Source organism: Macrosteles quadrilineatus, unplaced genomic scaffold (assembly GCF_028750875.1).
Source record: "Macrosteles quadrilineatus isolate MER2022 unplaced genomic scaffold, UCM_ALF_1.0 Scaffold_3__2_contigs__length_128488019, whole genome shotgun sequence".
Classification (NCBI taxonomy): Eukaryota; Metazoa; Arthropoda; class Insecta; order Hemiptera; family Cicadellidae; genus Macrosteles; species Macrosteles quadrilineatus.
Window position 1 is genome coordinate 56,485,536 of NW_026542596.1, and position 25,100 is coordinate 56,510,635.

A 25,100-nucleotide genomic window follows, 5' to 3' on the forward strand; every position below is an offset into this window, starting at 1 on the left:
GAATACACATGTAGCTCTGAAAGAAAGCTGCGTACTGAATTAATTCTAAAATGTTGACTGTATCGACTGTTTTCCTTTGTCAGAAAATGTTAAAGTTTGATTGTTCATTTAAGGGGTATATTAATCTTTGAGGGGAGTAATATACTCTAGGGCAGTAAAGTATCTTAATTCTCTGTGATTTGACTTGCAATTCCGAAATAACTACTTAAACTTTATAGCATTGTCATTGATACGGGAAAACATGTACATAAAAACATGTCCCTATAAAGAAATATGAGTATCTTCCAAAACTAAATAAAATTAAATCTTTTCAGGGAGAGAAATTTTATTGAATCTTGTTAAAGTATACTGAAAAAATATAATATCTAATTTCACTATGCAAAAATATGCAGTCAAACTAACTCGGTTAGTGTTACTAACTTTTAATATAATATAATTAACTTTTATTTTAATATATTAAATTTTATTTCTTTAATTACCATGAGGAAGAATTAATTTTAAATTAGGATAAAATTAGTGCTAGCTGATAAAAACACACAAGTCAGTGCAAGCATATTTACCGTCGTGTCTGCATTTTCTTGAACATTTGCGTTGTTTTCTGGTCTTCCCAGTGCATGCCTTTCCTCCATTTTTAGCATGGACCTAATAAACCACACAGACAATGTTATGAAAAACTCGTACATATTAATAAGTATCTTGTGAGCAATCGTAGTAATCTATTGAACAATTTCGTTAATCTATAAAATCGCCTCATGTAAAACTTCACTACTTAAAAAGAATTTTTTTTAAATAAACTTCTTAATAAATGGTTGATTAATAATTGCCTACAAAAAAATATTAACGGTGAAATACTTCAATACTTGTTTTTTGTGTGTTTTTTTAGTGAAACAAAACACAATTGAATAGTGCTTTAGTTTTACAAAAAAACTTAACATAGACTAGTAAGTTGTTCATATATTTTTTTACCATAATAAACACGCTGGTAAAGATCAAATTTTTACTTTTGCTCATAGATTTTGAAGAATTGTTGTCCACCGTTTTACCATAGTATATAAATATTATTTATCATCATTTATTTTAATAACAGTGAGGACACGTAAGAGCGCTTTTAGTATAAATGGCAGTATTGATGTATGAGTGATATACCTTAATTACCTTAATTACCTCTTCCTTGACCGAGACCAGCAAAGCCGTATAGGTTGCGTCAATTTCTTTTTTCTATTTACACTATATACATAAAAACTTCCATAGATTGAAGTACGAACTGTATTGAAAGTACTTTGGCGGTGGATGATTTTGCCGCAGGCTTATTGACTTAAGACTTTTTCATTAAAATAGTCTTGTAGGCTGTAGTATGGTTTCTCCCTCAACAAGTTTTTCAGGGCTGTACGAAAGGCCGTTTCCACTTGGTTTTTGATTGACGTAGGCAGGTGGTTGTAAATCTTCAGGGCAAGCGTTGGGAAAGAGTTTTTGGTTTTAGACAGCCGGCAGAACGGTATGTCCACTGTCCAGGTCGGAGCGATGTCTTGTACCATGGCTATGAACAGTATTTCTTGTAGGGAATTTATGTAGGTTTGCCTTCACATGGTCGGCTGACAAAAAAATGTAATGACTGACAATAGTTAAAATACCGGTGCTGACAAACAGAGGTTTGCAATGGTCATTTCTTTTACTAGAAGTTAAAATACGTACCGCTTTCTTCTGCAATTTGAGAATTTCAAGACATGATGGTGCATGGCCCCAGAGAAGGAGACCATAGCTTAAAATACTATGGAACAGAGCATGGTACACTATGATCAAATAAGGTTTACTGACAAGCCTAGTCAACTTCTGAAGTAGATGGACCACCCTGGACAGTCTTTTTCCAACTGATTGGATGTGTTTATCCCAAGCAAGTTTTGGATCAATTGCAAAGCCAAGAAGATTTACGTTTGGTACATCTTGTACGTGGTGACTGAGAGTACAGGTAAGTCTCTGCGTCTTGTCTTCATTCAATTTTAGTTTGTTGGACGCAAACCAGTGTTTCGCTTCTTCAAATTGGATGTCAGCTGTCTCAAGTGCAAGAGTAGGATTTGCACCATACGAGAAAATGGTGGTGTCATCCGCAAATCTAAGGGCCATACCATTTAATTCGAGGTCATTTATGGCGACAAGGAACAGTACAGGCCCCATAATCGAGCCTTGGGGAACTCAATGGGCTACAGTCATGGCCTGGGATTTTGCACCACTCAAAGAGACCACTTGCCTTCTATTACCAAGATAGGATTTGAATGTGTGTAGGGCGACACCACCCACACCATAACGTTCGAGTTTGTCAATTAGGATTTTGTGGGAGATGCAATCGAATGCTTTGCTCAGGTCGCAAAGTGTCAATGCCAACGTGTCCGAAGATTCAAAAGCATCCTGCACTCTGGTTACAAGTTCGGCCATCGCAGTCACAGTAGATCTATTACGCCTGAATCCATGTTGAAGATCGGAAAAAAGGTTGTTTGATTAAAAAAAAATTACTAGTTGATTCTTGATGATGGTTTCTATTACTTTACTAAACACAGGAATTACAGAAATAGGCCTATAGCTGTTTAGGTTTAAAGGATCGCCCTTTTTATAGATGGGGACCGTTCGTGTAACTTTCAAAAGATCGGGAAAAATTCCAATGCTCAGACAGCCATTTATAATCATGGATAGAGGTTGAGCAATTACATCCACTATGGCCTTGAGGACAACAGTTGACATGCCGTAGATATCCGGGCTACGTGAGGATTTAAACCCCTACACGATCTTTACTATCTCCAAAGGAGTTACTCTCTGCCATCGTACAAGGTTGACATTTGAACGTGGGACATTTTCAGCAGGATCGTCAGCCACTGATGGAATCTCCGAAACCAGTTTCTCAACGTTACCCAACAGAAATTTGTTGAAATCGTCTGGGCTAGCTTTACATAGGGCTGTATTTTGCTTTGAGAGGCTTCTATTACTATTAACTAACGACCAAGCCGCCTTACATGGATTTAGTGCACCTTCAATCTTACTTGTATTATCGAGTTTCTTAGCATCATCGACCTTAACCTTATACGTATTCTTTGTTTTGAAGTACAAGCGTCTAAGACGTTCTTTAGTTTCCTGACATGTAGTCGACACATACCTATCTCTAATGGCTAAAACTAATGCCTTAAGTCTAGACAGCTCAGGAGTATACCACGTGTTAGCCTTTACTTTCGGTTCCACATACTGTACTTAGAATTAGGCTTAGTACTACGGCCCTTTGCCTTAATCTTTTCAGGAAAGTAGATGTTAAATAAGTCATTTATTTCATTAAAAAATGTTTCTAGGGCTAACTCAGGACTTAAGTCCATTAATAAGACAGTCCAGTTTACTAGAGACAAAGCATGTCTGAAATGTGGAAGAATATCTTCTTTAATATTTCTAAAACTTCTACTATATTCTGAGTGCCAACTAGGAAAATCTGAAGTGGTACTCACCGAGGCGATGTTTGTCCTTATAGTCACCACTTTGTGATCAGCAACTAGAGGTTCGGTCACGTCCACCTCATAGGCCCAGGTGTCCAGGTTTGTAGCCACCGTGTCGAGGCAACGATCTCCACGGGTTGGAGCAAAATTTGCAATAAAAAGGCCATGAGCCCTCAGAAGGTTGGTGAAAGTCCTTGTATGTAGCTCGTCATGGTTTAGAGCAATGTTAAAGTCGCCACCCAGTAGGATCGTCTTACGAAGAGATGAAAGTCGAGTCAGGCAGGCGTCAAGACGCTCGAAGGAATTTTCAATGGAACCGTCAGGAGAACGGTAGATGCTTAATATAATAATGGATGTCCCAACTAGTTCAAGTCCTGTGACTTCCATATCAAACTCAGCACAGAGATCATCAAATTTAATGCACTTAGTTTCGAAGTTTTTGTCTGCGTATATTGCCACACCGCCTCCATTGTGATGAAGCCTACAGTAGGCAGAAGATAGTATTAAGTCCTCAATTTTTGGATAGAACTCCAGTTCCTCCACCTTTAGCCAATGTTCGCAAATACAGAACACATTTACTTTAGCATCAGAACAAAAAAGCGAAGCCAGATTAAACTTAGTCCAAAGGCATTGCACATTTAAATACCCCCGTCGCAGCAAACCTGCATACTAAGCGAATTTCCATTTACCCGGCTTGATTTCTACTAAAATATTCCCTATAAATTTTCAGATTTATTTCCATTTTTAAATAACATTAATTTTAGTGAGTAGTTAGGTTTGCTGCTACGGGGAAGATGTTGAGGTGTGTTTTTTCAATTGAAATATTGATAGCTTAGTATGAAATAAACCAAATTGCCAAATTTGATTAAAATATATCCATAAACAAGCAAACTAGAACAGTTTATTTATTCTCCATAAGAATAACATGGGAATTTTAAATTTACAATTTTTTTAATTTTCTCTGTAGTCAATGAACATTCAAAAACACTTCAATATTCTAAATTATTTGTTTTTTCAAGCTCTTCAAAAAGGTCTAGAGAGAAATTTAGAAATTTTAAGTTTTTAGGGTCAAAAATGAGAAAAACCTATTTTTACCCCATAAAACCTCCCATAAACCCCTGATCCCATGGTCCGATTATGCTAGTTCGCGAACTCGTTCGAATAAATGTAGGTTTACACGTTTGTACCAAATTTCATCAAAATCGGATCAATTTTGCTCGAGTTATCGCGCTAACGGACACATATATAAATATATATATATATATTTATATATATATATATATGAATTTGAACGGATGGTGTTTTTGGCCTCTGGGGACCTCAAAACGAAAAAGTAAATCGGTCCCGGGTCTAGGTCTTACCATGAGACCTACGGTAATAGCTTATTCCCTATATGGGAAATTCGCTAAAAAGATATATTACACAAATTGTTATTTACATGAGTGGATGAGACACTTTGCACCACACTTAATTGTTTGATGTTTGGCCTAGGGCTTCTGAGCTCAGGCCTAGTCCCTGCACTGATTGAGATTGAGTTGAGTTTTTCTCCGAGGCTTTCCTGAATAAAAAACGCTTTACTGTTACGTTTTTAGGCCAGATAGAACTCTTTAGGAAGGTGTCCTTACCAGCAAAGTATATACCGATCTTGAAACTGTCATTAGTACCCTTTGTTTCCAACTTTTCCACGATGCAGTCTATGTTAGGAAACTGTTCAGACACAAACTGTTTAACTGTTAGCTGTCTTCAGATGTCCCTTTCTTAACCTTGCCCAGGTGAAACAAAGCCTTTTTAGTTCCTGATAGAAAGTTACTAGCCTTTCCAGAACCCACACTACTAGAGTTTGTTACACTGACGAACTTCGTCTTCACTTTAGCAAGATGGCGTACCTTAGCTTCATTATTCATTTGATGAGAAGTTTAGGCCTTAGTGGCGGAAGTAACAGGTGCGGCAACCTTCTGCAGTGCAAGAGAGTAGTTTCTATGTTTTTTATTTTGACGATTTACCAACGACCAGCCGTTTTCATTCAAATTATCCACATTTTTAGAAACTTGAGTTAGTGAAGGCATAATATTCTCAGTTTGATGGCTCCCATCAATTTCTGATCCACATTTTGCAGCGTCATTTTGTAGTTCACTAAGATCATTCAGATCCGTCACGTTGTCGTCCTGGGAGAGCAAGTGCGCGTCTTCACTACCAATTTCGACGTCATGAGTGACGTCATTGTCATCATCAGCTTTATTAACCTCGTTAGTCAAAGGGTTTTTAAAATTAGAATTTTCCGCAGAGGGATTTTCATTACACTTTAGCACTCCCATTGGCTTTGTTGTCACGGCATTTTGCAATAGATCAAACATTTTACCTAACACTAATTGTATATTGATGAACTCGTCACAGTTAGTCCACGACTTCTTGAGGTTCTCAAACTTCTGGCTGCACGGCACACAGAACCACACTATAGTCTCCTCCAACTTCTTGATAGCGTTATATTTAGACTTATTTATATTCACACAGGATCCGAGGTACCATAGATCGCAGAAACCGTCACACTGTATTGCAACATCGCTGTCTACAACTCCTTTTCGGCACATCCCACACGGGTTCACAACTTCATCCACCGCCACCAACCTATAACCTTCATAGACGACTTGTCACTCATCATTAATTATTATAAACGTGTAATTCATAATCATTTCGCAACCAATTAAGTATTTTTCCTTCCCGTTGTGTTTTTACCTCTATGTATCGAGTCCGCACTTTGTAGCCTTGTTGACCACACGCAGCGTCACATTTAGACCACGCAGACCATCGGCTGAACTTGCAGTCCACTACGGGCCTCTCCGTCCCCTCGTACTGTTCCCCTAGCTGAGCAATAATCAGAATCAGAATTAGAACCTTTTATTGCCGTTAAACATATGCAGGTCCAGTCACATTTGAAATATCTTAGCCTAATATTACACGAAAAAACAAACAAAGGCCTAGAACTAAACAAAAAGTGGTAACATTGAACCATTAACAGTTTTTCCAAGAACTCGTTGACAATGTGTTTTTCCACTAACGAATTTGACAAAACTTTCTAAAATTGTAAGAAAGTTCTAAAATTTAAAGAGGCAGTTTGTTCGTGGGTTGTGGTTAAAACCATGACCACCATTCAATGTAAAATATTACTGAAATAATAAATTAATGTCTATCAACTTTTGTTAAGAAGTAACTGTAACGAATATTTATAAATTTGTATTCATTATTTCAGTATTCAAAAGGGCATATGCCGTATTACTACTTCCATACATTTTATCCACATTTCTTACTTAACTTTTACCACGATAAAGTGATATTGCAGAAAAGTAAAATTGAAAGGTTTTAGATAAGTATTTTTATTAATAAATGGATTGTCATTTTAATTCAGTAATGCAAGGATAATGTTAAATAAAAAATTACATTGCCCTTCTCGTAATCTGGAAAAGATCGTTTTGTAAGATATAATTTGTGTAACATTGTCATTTGCAGGAGAGAAAATCTTAGTTTTCCTAATTTGGAAGGAAGAAAATTAAGATTGCAAATCCACTAACATAAATATTATCTTTTGAATTAGTTAAGTTAGATGTGTGTACCTGTGAACGCGCATTCAGCTCTGGGTCTTCTTCTGGAGCTTCTTCTGTCGGTTCTTCTTCCACTTGTGGCTCTTCTTCATCTTCCTCAGGCTCTGGTTCTAAACAAACATACGACGTCTCATGTAGCATTTTATCTTTGCGTTTCCTAAAATGTGGGGGTTCCCAATAGAATAAATAACAAGTATACCTCTTTAAGGCCTTGGTAATTCCATAGGAAGGTGGGTATATAATTCGTATATGATTGAAATAGTAATTTTGAGTTGAAAAACTTTGAACAGTACAAAACTGTTTTTATGATTTGCTTCAGTGGCATTTTCATCGCATTCATTAACATCGCACGTTTTGTTACTAATAAACTTCGGGCTGATACTAGAAAGTTTGTTAAGTAGGCAAATAGCCTATATAATTATATATAGTTATATAATTGATAACTGAAGACACCGTCAATACCGTTACAATACAATCGGTGACTTATGTACTTTGGAGAACCGATGGCCCTTGATCCACTCAGCAACGGTTAAAATAGGCATTTTATCAACAACAACAAGAACAACAACCACAACAATAATGATATTTTAAACAATCGATATTTAGCCGTAACCAATGTTTGAAAGTATTGTTAATTCTTGTTAACTTGCAAAAAAGATTCAATTTATGTCTAGTTACGGCTTATGTTATTTCGTAATAATAATCCTTTTTAACCCTACTTAAGGAGTGATTCCGGATTTTAATAAAGCAAAGCCAAAAGTTTGTAACAGGGTATTCTATGTAACCATCGATTTGCTAAACCCTGGATAATCAGTAATATGAACAGTGTCTTAGAAAATTGTGTATCTTTATGGTTTTGGCTGTTATTTCCAATTCATTTAAAACAGTTAGCGTTACGTTAAGTTGTAGCAGTTAAATACTCTTAAGTAAGTAATCAAAACAGATTTTTTCTACCAGAATCTACGTTCCCCTTACTCAAAAGAACAAGTTAATCTATAAGTACAGTCAAAGGATAATAATTAAATAAGTTTAATTTAAAAATACACATCTGAACTATTTGAGAATGTTAAACCTATCATAGATTCAACAATAAATAACATATAATTATCACAACTGCAAACAAGTCAGTTAATTTATAAAAAATAACTTGTATAACATGCATAGAATACACTAAATCACCTATATATATGATCAGTAAACATAAACAGAAATTGAAGCATAAAACATCATGCTCAAACAATTGGAAAACATAAATACTTTACAAAGTGTAAAAATAAAACAGGTACAACAAAAGACATGAATTAACATGCAAAAACTAAAACTAACAAGGACAAAAACAAAACATAAAACAAGCGTAGCCTACAATTAATGTCATCATCTCAGCCTGCAAAGATTTGTTGTTTCTTGTTGTTAATGTATGCTAATTTTATAATTTAACACTTGTAACGCCTTTTCAATTGATTAATAAATTGTATTCTATAGAATTAATTTACCACAATCACTGCGGAGTTCTACTTTGTAGTTCAATACTCCAGAAAGTGAGACTCCGAATTCTCGAAGTTTTTCAGCACGTTTTTCAATTAACTCCTCTGTACGCAGCATTGCAAACAATTTGAAATGTCATTAGTGAAGTAGTATTAATTTAGTTTAAATAAAATACTAGACTGGTAGTATCAGTTTGATCGCTTGCATTGTAGGCCTACTTAGGAAGTAAATTGCAATATTTATTATTGTATGAAATTGTTTTGTCAATTGCAGGCTGTTTTGATGATAATTAAAAGTTAACGAAGAATTTACAGTAAGTAAATGATAACTAAGGTATAATGTGGATGATAAAATAACCCAATAAATCAAATTCATTAAAAAATTTACATAGTAATAAATGCAGTTTATGTGTCTCATTAAAATCTCTAAAATAAATTAAACGATCACAGTGCACTACTATCACTCAATACAGTGGTGTTATACTACAGTGGTATATAAATACTACCATAGATAAAACGAGGAGTATGTTTTATCTATGATACTACCCATATATATGTTTTATCATAACTTCTTTGCACATAGACTAACAAAATTGTAATTTGGAAAGTGTTAAATGCTTTTATAGACTACTTTAAAATCAAATTATTATTATCTGATACATAAGGATATTTGATCTATGTGGAAGCACATTGAATCTATAGTTATAATAAATTCTTTTGATATTTATTACATTGAGTTACCTTACGTTATTTGTGTAGTATATTTTACAATTGATTGTTTTAAGGGGGTGGTCTAGACCTTGTATGTTTGATATGTTAAGTCACTGGATATAATAATGTATTCATACCCAAAATACAAAAGGCCAGAATCGATCCAGCGACCTTAATATTTGAGGGCGAGTAATCTAACACCTCAGCTACAAGGACAATTATACAACTATCATGTAACAGAAAACTAAAACACACACAACAAACACAAACACAGGAACCAAAGTACTGTATTATACGAAAAATACTGAAAATAACCAAAGTTAACAGGGTGGATCTACAACGATGTCGATGACGTTAATTTCCGCATAGCTCACCAGTATACGCTTGACAAGCTGTACGACATTCTTCTCTGGACAGGAATCTGTTCCTGTTCCCGCGACAACCTGTCCACTCAAACTCCGCGCAGTCCTCCAGCTTGGGGTTGTAGAAGAACCGGGTGACCATGGGTCCAGGGCATCGTCCCGGATGAGGAGGCAGTGAGCAAATCTCTGGGGTAGCGAGATAAAAGGGATACAGTGCATTGAGAGTTTACTTGTGGTAGTGATATAGGTTACAGTGAATGGTGGTGTTTAGAAGAGATTATTTGTAATTTTTCGTACCCCTGTAAGGAAATGATCATATTGTCACACCTATAACACTACGCATAACAGCTCGTTTCCGCTCTAGAGTGGAAAAGACCATTCTCGCTTGCTAAGTGACCGAATCAGCTGATTTGCTGTTGACGTTTTTATAAAACTCTAAAATCTAGTAAGAAAAAAACAAATTTCATATTATATACAACTAAAAAGTTAATCTGTGTGTTATGATAAGCTAATTGTGATGGTAGGAAATATCTTTTGTGCATTGCGAGCTCAAAAAGTCATTGCCGCTCTCGCCATGTGGCTATCTACACCTCTCAAGCGGTAATGACGTATTTTGCGCTCCTAATATACAAATAGGTATTTTTATTTAATTTAACGTTCTATAAAACTACATCCCACATAAAAGAAAAAAAACCAACACTATTTAAAGGAGAGTGAAGGTAAATAAATTATTGTAAATATGACTAGTAATATAATTTTACAACAAGGAAATGTCAACTAAAATATAAAATCACTTGTCAAAATAAAAACTATTAAAAATTATATCCAACAATCATTATTAATTTATTAATTCCTGTAAGTTTAAGGTAACGAGCTATAAATACACTTTTTCCACTGGTCAAAGATAAGGTTAAAAATTGTCGGTAACTTAAGCAAACTAATTTATCACAAATAACTATAAGTCACATTTTACCAGTGTTTGTCAATCTGAGCTTGAGAACGAACTTGGTATTTAGTATAAACATACGTCATGGACATCTTGGATACTTCCTTTAGTAATATGAAATATTAAATGAAAGAGTTGATAAATATATGTTGTTAATTTTAATACAATAATAAATAAACTTACTTTAATAATTAACATGCAAAATAATCATTATGTATTGATTTCTCTATACAAAGGCAAGGGAAAACAAGAATACACATCAAATCATTTCCTCCAATTCAATTTTACTTAAATTGCTAAACAAAAAAATTATATAGGCTGGTAATCTACAGACAAATGTAAACATATACAATAATGAGACTAAATCTATCAAAATAACAATACCTAAAACTAAAACTAAGAAAAAAATACTTGAATAATTATAGTGCATGAATTAATTGAACAAAAATAATGAAATATCCACAAAATAAAAGAGAAATTTTTTTATGACTATGCAAAAAATAGCACAAAATTTTAAATAAATCATAAGAGAAACATAAATATTCCTAAATCAAACAAGTAATGTGGCTAGTAAAATTAAGGAGGAGCACATAGCAATTAATCCTGAGTAATGGATAAGTAAACACTCGTTATTTTTATACCACATCGATTTTTTAACCGTGAATTTTGTTTGATATGTTATTTGAGACATGTCTATGTCTATGTAGCAATTAGAAAAATGATACCCCCTTAAATTACATAGGCTTCATAAATAAATATTTCATAAGTGAATGAATGGTTTAATTACCTTTACTGTCAAAGCGATCCTTGTAGTCTTAATAGGCTACTGCAGTTTCGATGACCTTTTCATGGTATCTTCTTCAGGCTATAGGGACATCATCTTCGTTCGCTTTCACGAAGATGATGTCCCTATAGCCTGAAGAAGATACCATGAAAAGGTCATCGAAACTGCAGTAGCCTATTAAGACTACAAGGATCGCTTTGACAGTAAAGGTAATTAAACCATTCATTCACTTATTGAAAAAAGCGATTCAGAGGCTGTCATCATGAAAATATTTCATATTCTGACTAACTATATCGTTAGCATTTCTTATGGTCAGGGTGATCATGACATACAGTACTTGTGGTTTTAGCACTCATTAATTAAAATGATCCAATTAATTGTATTATTTTGTTACACTGCATTGTACTGTATTGTATTTGTAGACATTTTTACTTAGAGATGATCAATTCTCAAGTTTTTTTTTTTTTTGTTATGACAATAGTTTGATTATGATGTATATTTTTTTTCATTTATACCTGCGTACTAATTTTGAATGAAAAACAACCAATGGTTTCTATTAATTTCCCTTAGATAAATAACATATTACATGGTTATAAAACTATCAACTAATATTTAAAGCTTAACACACCTAAAATTTTAATATCACTAAAAATTATTAAAAAGTAAAAATAATAATTGCTATGTCTGACATAAAACTACAGTAAGTTGCTAAAATGAAGTAAAACCACCCTTAAAAAAGTTCCAGCTCTTTATATTTTGTTACAAAAATATAAGCTGTTTAGGGAAATCAGTCTCCTACTTGAACCTAATTCTTTGAAATAATAGCTCAACAGCTGAGGTTTGCCAAAAACATCAATCAGCTGTGCCATTATATAAAGAGTAAAGGTAGTGGGGGAACTTCCCCTCAAACCGCCAACATTTTAGAACGGAGTATAACTAACACGATATGGATATTTCAAATCTTATATGACAAATTTAAATTAAGGCTTACCCCTCGCATCCATCTCTGAGAACTGACATGTAGGGTAGGTTCCATTGCAAGGCATAACCTCTTGAGTCTTGTATATGGAGCAGGCACCTTCAGCATACTCTGCCTGGCCCTCGCCATCCCCACCCTGCCCGCCGTCACCCTCTCCGTCCATACCTACACAGGAATACAATTGAAGTTTGCAGTTCAAGATCGTTGAGAATTATTTTAAGCTGGTGGGTTGAAATCATTATGTTAATCATTATGTTTAGTTCGCACAACGTAATGTTAAGCATGTACAAATCGTTTTTTTTATTACAGTGATTTGACAAGTAAATTGTACATTTGACTATTTATAATTTGATTAAGCTATTCAATGCTATGTGTTTTCTTTAGAGGTATACAAGGACCGAATCCACAGAAGACTATTAGATACGGTTACGGTTAATTGCTTATATGAACAAGAATACAATTAACATTACACTAAGAAAGGGACACAATTAATTATGGCATTATAACCTGAATATGAGTTAAAGATGGGTATTAAATGGAGTCCTTTTAGGGGTTTGCTTAATTAGTGGTGCTTAAGCAAGGAATATTTAATGAAAGCCTAACGATCAAGTACAGCTGTATGTCCTGGCCCAAAAAGATGCTGTCTAAAGATCAAACCGACAAACTTTTGACTGAAAGACGATTACTATAACCACTCAGCTATTAAAAGAAAGTACCAATATCTAATTAACTATTTATATCAAAACGAACATTATAGAGGAGACTCAGTACTTTGACCTACCTTCTAGATCGTCGTCTGTGCCGTAGTCCTCGTCGTTGGTCCTAGAAGCTCTGCGGTACTCCGCCCTAGGTTCATCATCACCCTCTGGAGGGTTCAACAAGTACCTGAACCTCCTGGTTTCTCCAACCCCACAAGTCACACTGCACGGACTCCATTCGCTCCACTTGGTCATGGCACACTCTCCTGCCGGCTCGTCCGTCTGAAGAAGTAATATCCTATTAATTGTGAGATGGGAACGAAAAAAATATTGTTTTCCTACAGTCACCCGACAGAAGTGGGCTTCCTTAAACTAATTATAGTACAGAAAGCTACTAATTGCTGCATTTACTTTGTCGCACACCAGTATTCCAACTAAACAACACAAAGCGTGCTTTTATTATGCACGTAATCCGAATTAGGTTGAATTAGGTTGGCAACACTACTACGACTACGATCAGCTGTTGCTGTGTTTCCCATTTCAACGCTTGGATTTAACCTAACCTAAAAGTGTTGTTTAGTGTTTAAAAGTCTAATTATTTCTAAGCTTTATAATAACTATAGGGAAAATATAATGTGTCACACGAGTGCTAATTGCTTTTTCTGCAAAGTGCCACTTTACCTACTAGTTACACAAATAACTATTAAACCGAGAGTAGAGGAGGAAATGGGCAAAGTCAATTTTGTTCCAAATTGACGTAAATATGCATAAATATTTGTTTTTTGTGTACTTTATGAATACTGTATATAAATATTGTGAGGAAAGGAGGCTTAGTTACCACGAATACCATCTGAAAGGATTTGACACCAAGGGGAACAAGGGGCTAAGCCAAGATTAAATTTCGATTCAAGAAAATTATGTAAACGGGCTTCACCCCTTCCTCCCCTGGGCCCTACTAGGTGGTTTGTCACAAGATATCGAGTGCACGTTAACAGTATGCACAAAAGGGCTTTTGGATGAAAATGAGAAATGAGACGTATTTAGCAAAGGGCATACACAAGTTTTTGCCTACCAGTGAAAGAAAGATTTAAAATTTAGTAAACTCAAAGGACTTTTTCAAGAAAAATCATAATTACATATAATGTGTTTCTTTGGTTCCATATTATAATATTTATTCACCAAATCGTAAAATATTAATGAGGCTAAGCTAATGAGCTTGAAAAATAATAGGTCTTTTAGGTAATTTTATAAAAACTGAAATCAAAAATTTAACCCAGAATATAAAAAGGATTAGTAAAAGCGTTAAATGATGTGTGTAATTTAAATCTAACTTTTGGTTGATATATGATAGTAAAATAATCATACATGCAAAGCATTTCAATAGTGCCATGTAATAGATATTACTTTAATCAAGACTAAATGTTAACTATTGTTCGAAAATAAATTATCTCAGTGAAAAACATTGAGAGCTTTACTGTATAAACAAACCTACTATAGGCTATCACAACTTTAGTTATATTTAAGGCATAGTACAATGAAAATAGTTTGAGAGATAGAAATAGACTGCCATATTGTTCCAGTGAATTTAGAGTTATAACGAAAATACATTGACAATATCAATCTGGTTCCAATTAAAAAGTAAATGAATATAAGGAGTAAACAACGTTGATTTTATACACGTCCTAAAATTGTTCCAAGAATAAACAATTTTAGTTTAAAATCTCCTAACAACACCTATGGGTGGTCTGACACATTCGATTTCATTTATGATTTATAACGAGGAAATTATAATAAAAAATTATATAATCCCTTCACTAAAGTCCTGAATAGACTATAATAGATCCTGTAACATGAAAATAAGGTGTTATAAATAAAAAAAAATAATTTAAACCACAATTTATTGATATTGACTTCCATAACGATATTCAATAGGTGGTCTAGTATGGCGGTTGACCCAAGCTTCACACCTTTCTTTGCAAAAAAAGAAGAGATTACACATTTCGTGTATGCATAATACTAGGTAGGGTGTTTAAAAAAGATATATATATATATTATTAGTGTATTTCGTCCAATAGTGGTATCAACAATAAGTATGTTATTCCATAATGTACGTAAATAGATTGTTTTCACCATTGGAACTGATTAGAAAGTTTCGTATTTTTTTAGCATCGGTATTCAGGGTATCCCTTTCAAGAGTCCACTTTTGTAGACACTAATTTTGTAAACTTTTCTTTAGGTTAGTTTTGCGTTTATGAGGTGAAAACATAATGTTCATATTTGTGGACATATTTATAAAAGAAATACGATTTCCATTTGGTTTTTGAGATCTTTACGTTAAGTAGAACAAAAAAATAATAGATATTAGTGACTATTCACTGGGCTTTAGTCAACGCTCGTGACGTCATTGTTTGTTCTGTTATTTTTTCCCGTAATAGTATTAGCTATAACAATAATTATTGCTGTGATATCAGTGTAAAGGCAAATAATTAATTTTTTAAATAATACTATTTATTTTTGTAGGATATATTTATATATCTATGGAAACAAAATCAAAGGAATTTTCTAACGTCAAGTGTCCATAATAATTGTGGACACTGGGTATAAATAAAAAAAGCGTTAAATAAAACTAATTATAAATAATAAAAAATAAAATAAAAAATAACTAAAAAAAATTATATATATAAAATAAAAATTTTATAACAGAAAATATGTAAAATGAATGAATTATTAAAATAAAAAATAAAAAAAACATATGTAAAACTGTGTTTTACAGAAATCTTTGAATCTGAAAACGCAAAAATGGCAATTCTTTTCGATTTTGTGATTTTAAATTGAAATATAGACTATTTAGAAGCATATTCATAGGTTTTAACCCACAGATAACTTTATAAGGCGGTATAAAGAAAAAATATATTTATTTTTCAGGTATTAATGACCAGTGTCTATTTTTGTGGACGTTTCATAAAAAATTTAACAAAAATTTAATTTTTTAAATTTTGCTATCAAGCAATTTTATAGATCTTAAATAACAATAATTTGAAGAACAAATATTTAATAACAGAAAATTATTTAGGTCCAAAAGGGTTGTTAATGTTTACTTTTATGTTAGTGATGTTAAAAGCAGCCTATGCAGTATTTTAGAATTGGCTAAGTGAATAAAATTAATCAGTTAGTCATGTCATGAAATCCAGTAAGCTCAATTTTAAGTACCCCATCTTCATAATCTTCATTCTCGTTGCCGTCATCGTATCTGTTGCCATCGTATCGGTTGCCATCATGTCTGTTGCCATCGTATCTGTTGCCATCGTATCGGTTGCCATCGTATCTGTTGCCATCGTATCGGTTTCCACCGTATCTATTATCATCGTTTCTATCACCATCGTATCTGTTATCATCGTCTCTATCACCATCGTATCTGTTATCATTGTCTCCGTCATTTTCGTTATCTTTGTCATATGTGTCATTGTCTTGTTCATTTTCTTCATTGTCCTCTCCTTGTTCTCCTCCTTCTTCTTCATTACCCGTCTCTTCATTATCAGTATTGCCATTATCATCAGCACAACATGTGGAACCTTGTGCTCCAGGAAAGAATACCTAAGTACATAGTTAGTTTTACTCTGTGAAAGTGTCTGCAAAATTTCCTTTAATACAAATATAAATAAAATTGTATTGAATAATAATAAATACACAGACGTCCTATCTAGCCCTGAGTTTAAACATTCAAACCTGAAAAATGCGCATAAAACATATAAAACCTCATTTAACTTTAGATTAATGCGTATTAAATGCTGAATTAAGAGATAAATTCATGTAAGAAAAAAATGATATTACTGAGCGAATATATCATGACAGTTTTGCTCTAAAACCTTTCTTGGGGATGTTCACGATGTATACGGTAGTAATCTGATCTCAAGTCATCGTGGAACTTGCAACACAAATCAAAGATGGAAACGTCGCGAACAACATGGAATTTAACTAAGAACTACTATAAAACAAAAATAACACTGTATTTCTGCCAGCAGATAAAACAAGTTAATGATACACTCATCAACACATTCTTACCTATCAAGACAAAACAGTTTGCTCAGTAGTAATCCTTTCTCCTAAAAAATTAACTACTTTTTTCGTTGTTTTTCGTGTATACAAAAAACGACGCTAGAGGAGATACGATAATCTTCCTCTCTTAAAGAACAGGTTCAGGCCTACCTTTTGCCCTTGTTAGTGTTTTAGGTGAAACGGTACAGGTAATTCTAAAGACTATCTTCTGTCCATTCGGTGTAGGGATTTCACCTACCTTTTTCCAATTTATGTTTTGGGGAAATCACTGAAGGAGCTTTTAAGGAGTATTTATGTTCATTTTTAAGGTTTGGTTTCCGATCAACCTTTTCCCTTTTTTTGCTCTTGGACCACTGAAAGAGCTGCTAAGGAATATTGTTTCTCCTTTAATGTATAGTTCCTGACCTACCTTTTCCTATATCTGTTTGTGGGCCAGACACTAAAAGAGGTGTGCTACTAAAGAATATTTTCAGGGAGCAAGCTGGTAAATTGGTATAATGCGGAGCTTATGTACCCGAGGTCCCAGGTTTAAATCTCGTCAATTTTTTACATCCAACTGATACTTTCGTGACCCTCCAAGCCTAGCATGAAATACGTAAAACAGTTCTTGACTAGAACCTAGCGTAATAAAGGTGGAACGAAAATGGCATGGTTTCTTTTACCTTTTTCCCTTGTTTGTTCTTTGGACAGATGCTGAAGGAGCTGCTGAGGATACACTCGCGTTCGTCAACTTTCTTGACACTGAGGCAGTACTTGAGTCGGTAGTTGTCTCTGGCGGTCACGTGACGATATCTCTTCTGCATGCCTCTCTCGCAGCGGTTGTCCACAGGCTCGCAGCGGCTCCAGTCTGCCCACTCCGACACTTCGCACTTCGGGTCGATAGGCTCCTCCGTGGGTTGAGGCGACATCCTAATACAAGATTAGCCAATAAAGTGCACTCAAGAAGTAAAAAAAGTAGAACATTATTTGCTAGTTTCTGTCTAAAAAGATTCAAGAATTTGAATGATGATTCAAAGGTGCAGTAGGATTTGAATATGGTTAGTAGGATCGTCAGCTGCACCATGGTTGCCTATAGAGCAACAAACTCTTGAGAGGCTCTTCTTCCAGGATGAGGATTCTTAACGCAAAATCCGACCTGCTTCACTTTCTCAGAGTGAGACTTGAGGGATTAGATAATTGTATTACAGTCTAACACTGTAAAACGAGCTCCACTAAGGCCATCACTGAATTCTATTTATGGTTTAGGGATAAAATTATAGGAATTTGTCCTCCCTCCTACTTAGGTAATGAGTTCATATTACAATTGTTTCGGAGTCATATGTTTATTTTATTAAGTTTTTTTGGTAATTTGTTTTTCTTTTTTTTTATTACAAAAAGTGGAAAATCGTGCATGCTTAATCACACACCTGCACTGTTGGAGCATGCAGTATTTTCTCTGGGACAGCTTCTCCGGCCTTGGACACTTGTTGCGGCCCTTCTTGATGAAGTTCCTGACCCTGTACTGGTAGCCCGGGCCGCAGCTGGACGAGCAGGAATTCCAATGTGTCCACTCCGTTAACGCGCATGGATCTGTGACAGATGTTCTAACATCAGTCAACACTAAACCAATTAAAATATTGTAACAAATTGCTGTTCAAGCGATTGATGTGGAAGTGTTCAGACATTTCAATAATACAAATCAAAAATGTATACCTCTGTCAAATGCCTTTCAACAATTCCATGACACTAGTCATAAGTTCCAAAAAAATACAAAAAAAAGAAGCGGATGTTTCGTAAAGAATATTTTTTTCGCCTTAAAACTTATAAGTGTAATCAAATGATGTGATGGATTTATTTACACTTGAAAACTGTTTCTTACCGTCAGTCATGGGTTCATCATCGCAGGTCTTCTCGTATAGTCTCTGTCTAGTCAAGTACAACCTGGCTAGAGGCTTCATTTCTGCACCTGTTCAACAAGAAACGAAAAATATAGAGTTTATCTATCTAGGAAATAACCGCATGGCTTTTAGAGAAGATAGTTTCAAAATACAGAGTGTTCAAAAAGAGTCGAGATATAATTCAAGTAGCACTTCCATGGGTGAAAAATAAAGAGATAAATAAACCAAGAATAATTTTTTTTCAAAAATCACTTTTTTTACCAGATTACGCCATTTTGAATTGTTTACATAAACATTTTTATCTATGAATTGCTCCAACCGATCTTTATGAAACCTGCTATGTATCTTAGATAGAAGCTACCTAGAAGAGAAAAAAAAATAATTATCTTGGTTCCATTCAACATTTCACAATGTAGGCCATTTACAAACTTAAATTACAAAAGAATTCTGATTTTATTAAACAAATTTCAAGTACAATTTTATTTTACTTAACATTTTACATTCCCTATTAAACGACACAAAGTTCTAAAAGATTAAATAAAGAATAAGTTAAATATAACGATTTATGATCGTCAAATGAAGTTTTTACAACTTAAAATCGTGATGTATCAGTTATTTATTATTAAATTTATGTATAGTGCGTATTATTCTTAGAGCTAATGAGAATAATAAATTGTAATTCTAGCTTGAAATTTAAATAAATATTGGTGTTAAAAAAAATAAATTCTTTTTAATAAGCTTATGTTTACATTGAAATAGGTTCAATATAAAAATGTATAAAAAAGTTTTTACGACTTACCAGATGGGTCGTAGAAGGGTGATTTTGGATCATTCGGAAACGAAGATGTTATTCTTCGAATCTTGTCTCTAGGCACTGTCTGTTGGTCTGGCGACTGAAAATGACTCAAGTTTTAATTTAAAGCCTATTAGAACGTAAACCCAATAACAATACATACCGTCAAACAATTATACTTAATTAAAATTCACTACCATAAAAATTGTTTTTGTAAAGACGAAAAACTCTTAAAAATTTGTACGATTCTAATAAATACTTTTCATAATTTCTTGGTTGTAAATAAATTTAACTGAAAACTAAATGTCAGGGAATAGCGGTCCTTTCAGTAAAATCCCCGTTACATACTTTTAAGATACAGTTTGTTTTATTTATGTTGCCAATGAGCAAACGGGTTTTACCCCATGAAACATGGCAAACAGTTTTTTTATGAACGTAGAAGTTGTTTATATATTTTGTAAATAAACATAAACTTCATTGAATTTTCATTATAATTTACTAGTTGCAGTTTACTTTTTACCTGGAGAGTACGCGGGAGATAATTTATACGGTGCATTGCCCTTCCGTTGATAACAATATTTACTAACTCAAAATTTACTATTGAAACAAAAATAAACTGTATCACACATTCGAATTAAGTTCTCTTTGACTTAATACAATCAGCCATACTGAAAAAAATACGACTTTATCAAAATGGAAATAAACAAAGTGGAGACTATGTAAGAACTGTGTTTGTTTTTCGTTGTCATGGAGACCAATGAATATTATTTTCGGAAATATTCATCCTAAAAATCACCTCCAATCAGACTATACTAGAGGTCACCCCATGGTCACAAACTAGACCAAAAATTTCATTTGTTGTGCTTATTTTTGAACCTATTTTAGTTTTAATTTATAAAGGTATTCTGCACATCTAGAGGCAAATGTATTTCTAACAGTATGCGTTAATTTTCCCTGTGGTGCACACAAGCTGAGAAAAAATGTTTTCAAGAAACATTCTTGCGTATCAATTAGACCAATTAGGATATACTATAGACTATCCTAGAATATTGTTAGGTATCCCTAGGTTATCTTACAATTAGGTTGTAATGAAAACCAATTACTATTTTGTTCAAAATTGATTAACCTCACAACCACATCAAGTTTACAATACCATATCATTATTCAGGGTGTCCATAAAGAACGTTTAAGGACTTTGGATATGGATCTTCATTCTTAAAAAAAGAAAATCGTTTGTGTAAAGGTATGTTTGAAAATACATATTTAACCAGGTATCCACCATTTTGTTTTTATTCATTAATATTCTTATATTTGGACTTTTTAACCAATCTTTATGAAGCTTGGTGTTTAAACTATATAATAGGTAAAGAGACCTATGTTATAGGAAAGCTAGGTAGGTACAATTACTAGAAATATCATAATGGCATACACTAAAAACGTTCTACTGTATTTCAGTTATTTGTTGATATTTTTTATTTTTGTATTTTTGAATTTGGTGTAATTTGATACGACATTTTAAATTGTAAATAAAAGTCTCCTTTGAGACATTTTCATAAAATTAACCATTTTTTTGTAATTTATCTATCAAAATTTAAACGACCGCCATTTTGAAACTGCTAACCAACTTTTTCTTCCATGACAGGTCTGTTCTATCTTCTACATGCATACCATGTTTCATAATCATCGGTTAAACAACTTTAAGGATAAAAATATTTATTAATGAAAAATAGTGGATAACTGGGTAAATATGCATTTTCGAGCATGTCTTCACAAACTTTTGTCTTTCTTTTAGTATAAGTAATCATATACCAAAGTCCTGAAAAGTTTTTTACGGACACCCTGTATATTACACAGCTGGATATCTTACAATGTAGGTGACTCCACTGTCTGTTCCGGCGTCCCAGGGGTACAGGTTGAGCACTTTGGACTCCACCCAGCTGCAGTTGCGTAGACATAGCTCGAGGGCTGAGACTCCGACTATCCAGTCAGGGGACGGGTCTGAAACAAGGGGAGGGTAAGTAAAAATATTGAAAAAAACATATGGAATCAGCCCTTAAACCTAGAAAAACGCTTTAATATTATTGTTGGTGAATGTTACATGTTTGTGATCATAAATTGTTCAAAATTACACACATTGATTTGTATATGTCATCAAATGCTTATTAGGTTTTCTATCATCACGTTAAATCATACAGACAACACTGTAAGCTCACGTTATCCCGTGAAACGTGCACACCGACACACACACACAGACAGAAAAAACCTTTTCCCTCATTGGTTAAGAATATAAATAATAATCTATATCCATCTATGCTATCATAAAATTGAGGTGGTGTCTGTCTGTCTGTCTGGGCAGCTGTCACGAATAAAATACTAAACCGATACAAACAAAATTAAGCACAAAGATTTCCATATATCTAGAAATCTCATAGGCCTATTAAATTTCCCGTGTTCCTCTCGGGCTACGCCCCTTGGATGTCCAAAGTTTTGAGGTGAGGTTTTCAAAAGTAAATATTAATGTGTCCATGGAATCATGAGAAAATTCGCAATGTTGACCTTTACTTTGGCATTTAAATGTAAACAATATAACTGACAAATGCTTTTGAGAAATTTAAATATATTTTACACATTTATGTGGTAAGATTATTAACCTAAAACTTTATGATAGATTATTTATTCTAAATTTATTTCAATGACAATAAAATAGATTTTTCTTCCCGTTGTGAAGCACGGGTACAGCAGCTAGTCATGGCATAAATCCAAACAATAAATACCAACCCCCTCTAACTATGTTTTAAATACATCATTTTAGATCATGTAGATCATTTTAGGTGAGCATAGATTGTAGGTATGAGCAAATGACGTCAAAGGAAGACGTTACTTATCATCTGGCACTTTTTTACATTTGGCTGGTCATACGATATTTTCATAAAAAAAAAAAAATTTAGTTTCGGAACAGTGACGTCATTTGTTTATTTATTTAGTCAACGGCCAACACCATTTCATCTCATTGAAACATATTTTATGTTTATGTTTAGGATACATAACGTTGGCTGCTCCACATGCCACGAAGTAGAGTTTTAGGTGGTTTTCAGTCTTAGTTATTGTTCTTGGCAAAAAAAATTCTGTTAACACAGCCTTTTGATAACTACTGTAATTGAAAAACTACTCAAACATTCGATGAAGATTTTGAAATAAAACCTACTCACCAATCATGGAGACCAGAGACATCAGGTGGTGTATTCTATCCACTCTGAACACTGCGAATGTTTTGCCGGTCACATTGGGGTAGGAAATGCCCCGAGCTTTTATTATTGTGCGAATGTTTTGGCTCTGAAACAAAATTTAACACTTAACACGACAAATAATTAGGTGACCAAAAGTAATAACACATTTCCACGAATGGCCTTCTGTAGTTGTACATTCAAAACTTAAATCAAGTTTTCTCTTTTTTTACTACAGAACAATGACACATTAACTGTTTTAAAAGCCTGAAAATTATAAATGCAACCAACAAGCAATATCGGAATTTAAACCCATTAATTTCGCTTAGTTAAAACATCTATTTACAATAAATCAGGTGTTAAATCACCTTTTTACAATAAATTGTTGTTATTTCCCGTTTAGCAGTGCAAATGGATTTATTGCTGTTATGGGCTAACCTAAATAATAACTTTTGAAATAAGCTTTTATCCAGCAAATGTAAAGTGCGATTTGGTTTTAATACATTGTTTCTTCCAATTCCTAACTCATAAACAAAAGTATATTCCCTTGTTACTTTGTATTTTAATCAAGGGTTAAACTAAAAGAGTAGAATTTACTTAAAAACATAACATTTAGTTGACAATATTAATGCCAATAAATTACTTTTTCCTACAGTCACCTAACAATGTACATGTTCTCTCACTGATTTGAGAAAGCAAACTGGTCAATTCCCTCATCAGTGAGACAATGTTAACATTGTCTCACTCACTCCAGATTTGCAATATGAAGGCACAAAATAGTGAGCACGTAACATGCAAACAAGGTCATATGCGCGCGAAGTAGGTACGTTGGCAGCACTGGCTGTAAATCAGCTGGTCAGCTGTTGTACTGTTGTATCATTAAATGTCATATTAAAAGTTCATTTATGTGTAAAAATATGTTAGGTTTCTTTACCAATTTATTTGTTTTATGGTCACTGTAGGAAAAATATAATGTTCAACTCGAGTGCAAAGTGCAATTGCCTCACTCGAGAAACCATTCCGTACTCGCCTACAGCTCGTGAGTAAGTATTTCTCTCGAGTGAGTCAATTGCTCGATTTGCTCACTAGTTGCACAAATAACTATTCTATCCTAAATATGTGGAGTGCGTATTATTGTCATTTTTACTTCGGTAAATTAAAAACTACTGTATTACGAATAATTACGATTTATTTTATACTACTGTATTCCTTAAATTCCCGTTTTTATTCAAGACTAAACACACACTTAACAGTGTTAGCCTGAAATACGTTAAAAAGTTACAGTCAGTACTCGAAAGCGTAACTATAGTTAGTTACGCTTGAACGAACATGAAACAAGCACAAGTAACTACAGATTTTACAAAAAAATAGTTATAACCATAATATAACCAGCATTGGGGTAATAATAAATCAGCTGTTTTATTGTTTTCATTGTTGCCACTCTTAAGAATTACACTCCTTTGCAATAAGCACAGAATGGTTAACAATAAAAAAGCGTGAAATCACATTGAATATAAGTATTTATAGTAAAATTATAAAGTTTACTGTGCTTTGTATATGAAATACGAATTCCTTGGATTACTGAAATGTTACTTTAAATTGACGTTTAGTGTAACGATTTTCGTTTGAATGCCAGATAAATAAGACTATTACTCTGTTATAATGCTTACTTGAGATTTGAGCTCTGACTCCAACATTCTGGTAGAACCTCGTTCTGCAACCTGTCTCAGACCTTCGGACGCAATTCCTCCGTATTCCCAGAACCTAAAAACATTTTACATTCAATCAAATAATAATAAATATTCTTCAAAAATGTATAAACTACAATAGTTTTGAACAACCCATAGCTTATACGTGTTGGTGATATTTTCCGGATACCCAAAATATGTTTCCTAACACTATTTAATATATTTACCTACGACCTTTTTTTTAAGTAGCCGTTTCAGTTCAGTTCTTAGAATTGAAAAGTTTCTTATGACAGCATTGTTTACTCTTATAACAGCATGGTTTTACTCATAACAACACGGGTAACGGTCCAATGAGGTTTGGTTGGGAGAGAAGAAGTAAAATTGTAATGATTTGAACTTCAACTAATCAGCTGTTGAGGCCAACTTAATTGTTGA

At 33.7% G+C, this 25,100-nt stretch overlaps 1 protein-coding gene across 3 annotated transcripts in view; it reads right to left on the reverse strand.

Moving 5' to 3' along the window:
* The window catches only part of LOC128989779 (spondin-1-like), a 75,940-nt gene that overhangs the window by 1,774 nt on the left and 49,066 nt on the right, over positions 1-25,100 (reverse strand). For 2 of the 3 annotated variants that reach the window (XM_054411823.1, XM_054411822.1), the window contains exons 6-19: positions 24,648-24,741; positions 22,963-23,086; positions 21,621-21,751; positions 19,760-19,853; positions 18,942-19,028; positions 18,490-18,652; positions 17,746-17,992; positions 16,238-16,621; positions 13,111-13,309; positions 12,342-12,494; positions 9,633-9,806; positions 7,076-7,173; positions 6,201-6,329; positions 561-642 (exon numbers count right to left, since the gene is read on the reverse strand). In XM_054411823.1, coding sequence (XP_054267798.1) covers positions 561-642; positions 6,201-6,329; positions 7,076-7,173; positions 9,633-9,806; positions 12,342-12,494; positions 13,111-13,309; positions 16,238-16,621; positions 17,746-17,992; positions 18,490-18,652; positions 18,942-19,028; positions 19,760-19,853; positions 21,621-21,751; positions 22,963-23,086; positions 24,648-24,741 — 2,159 coding nt within the window. The remainder of the gene's footprint in view (positions 1-560; positions 643-6,200; positions 6,330-7,075; positions 7,174-9,632; positions 9,807-12,341; positions 12,495-13,110; positions 13,310-16,237; positions 16,622-17,745; positions 17,993-18,489; positions 18,653-18,941; positions 19,029-19,759; positions 19,854-21,620; positions 21,752-22,962; positions 23,087-24,647; positions 24,742-25,100) is intronic. The other variant, XM_054411824.1, reaches the window with a different exon arrangement.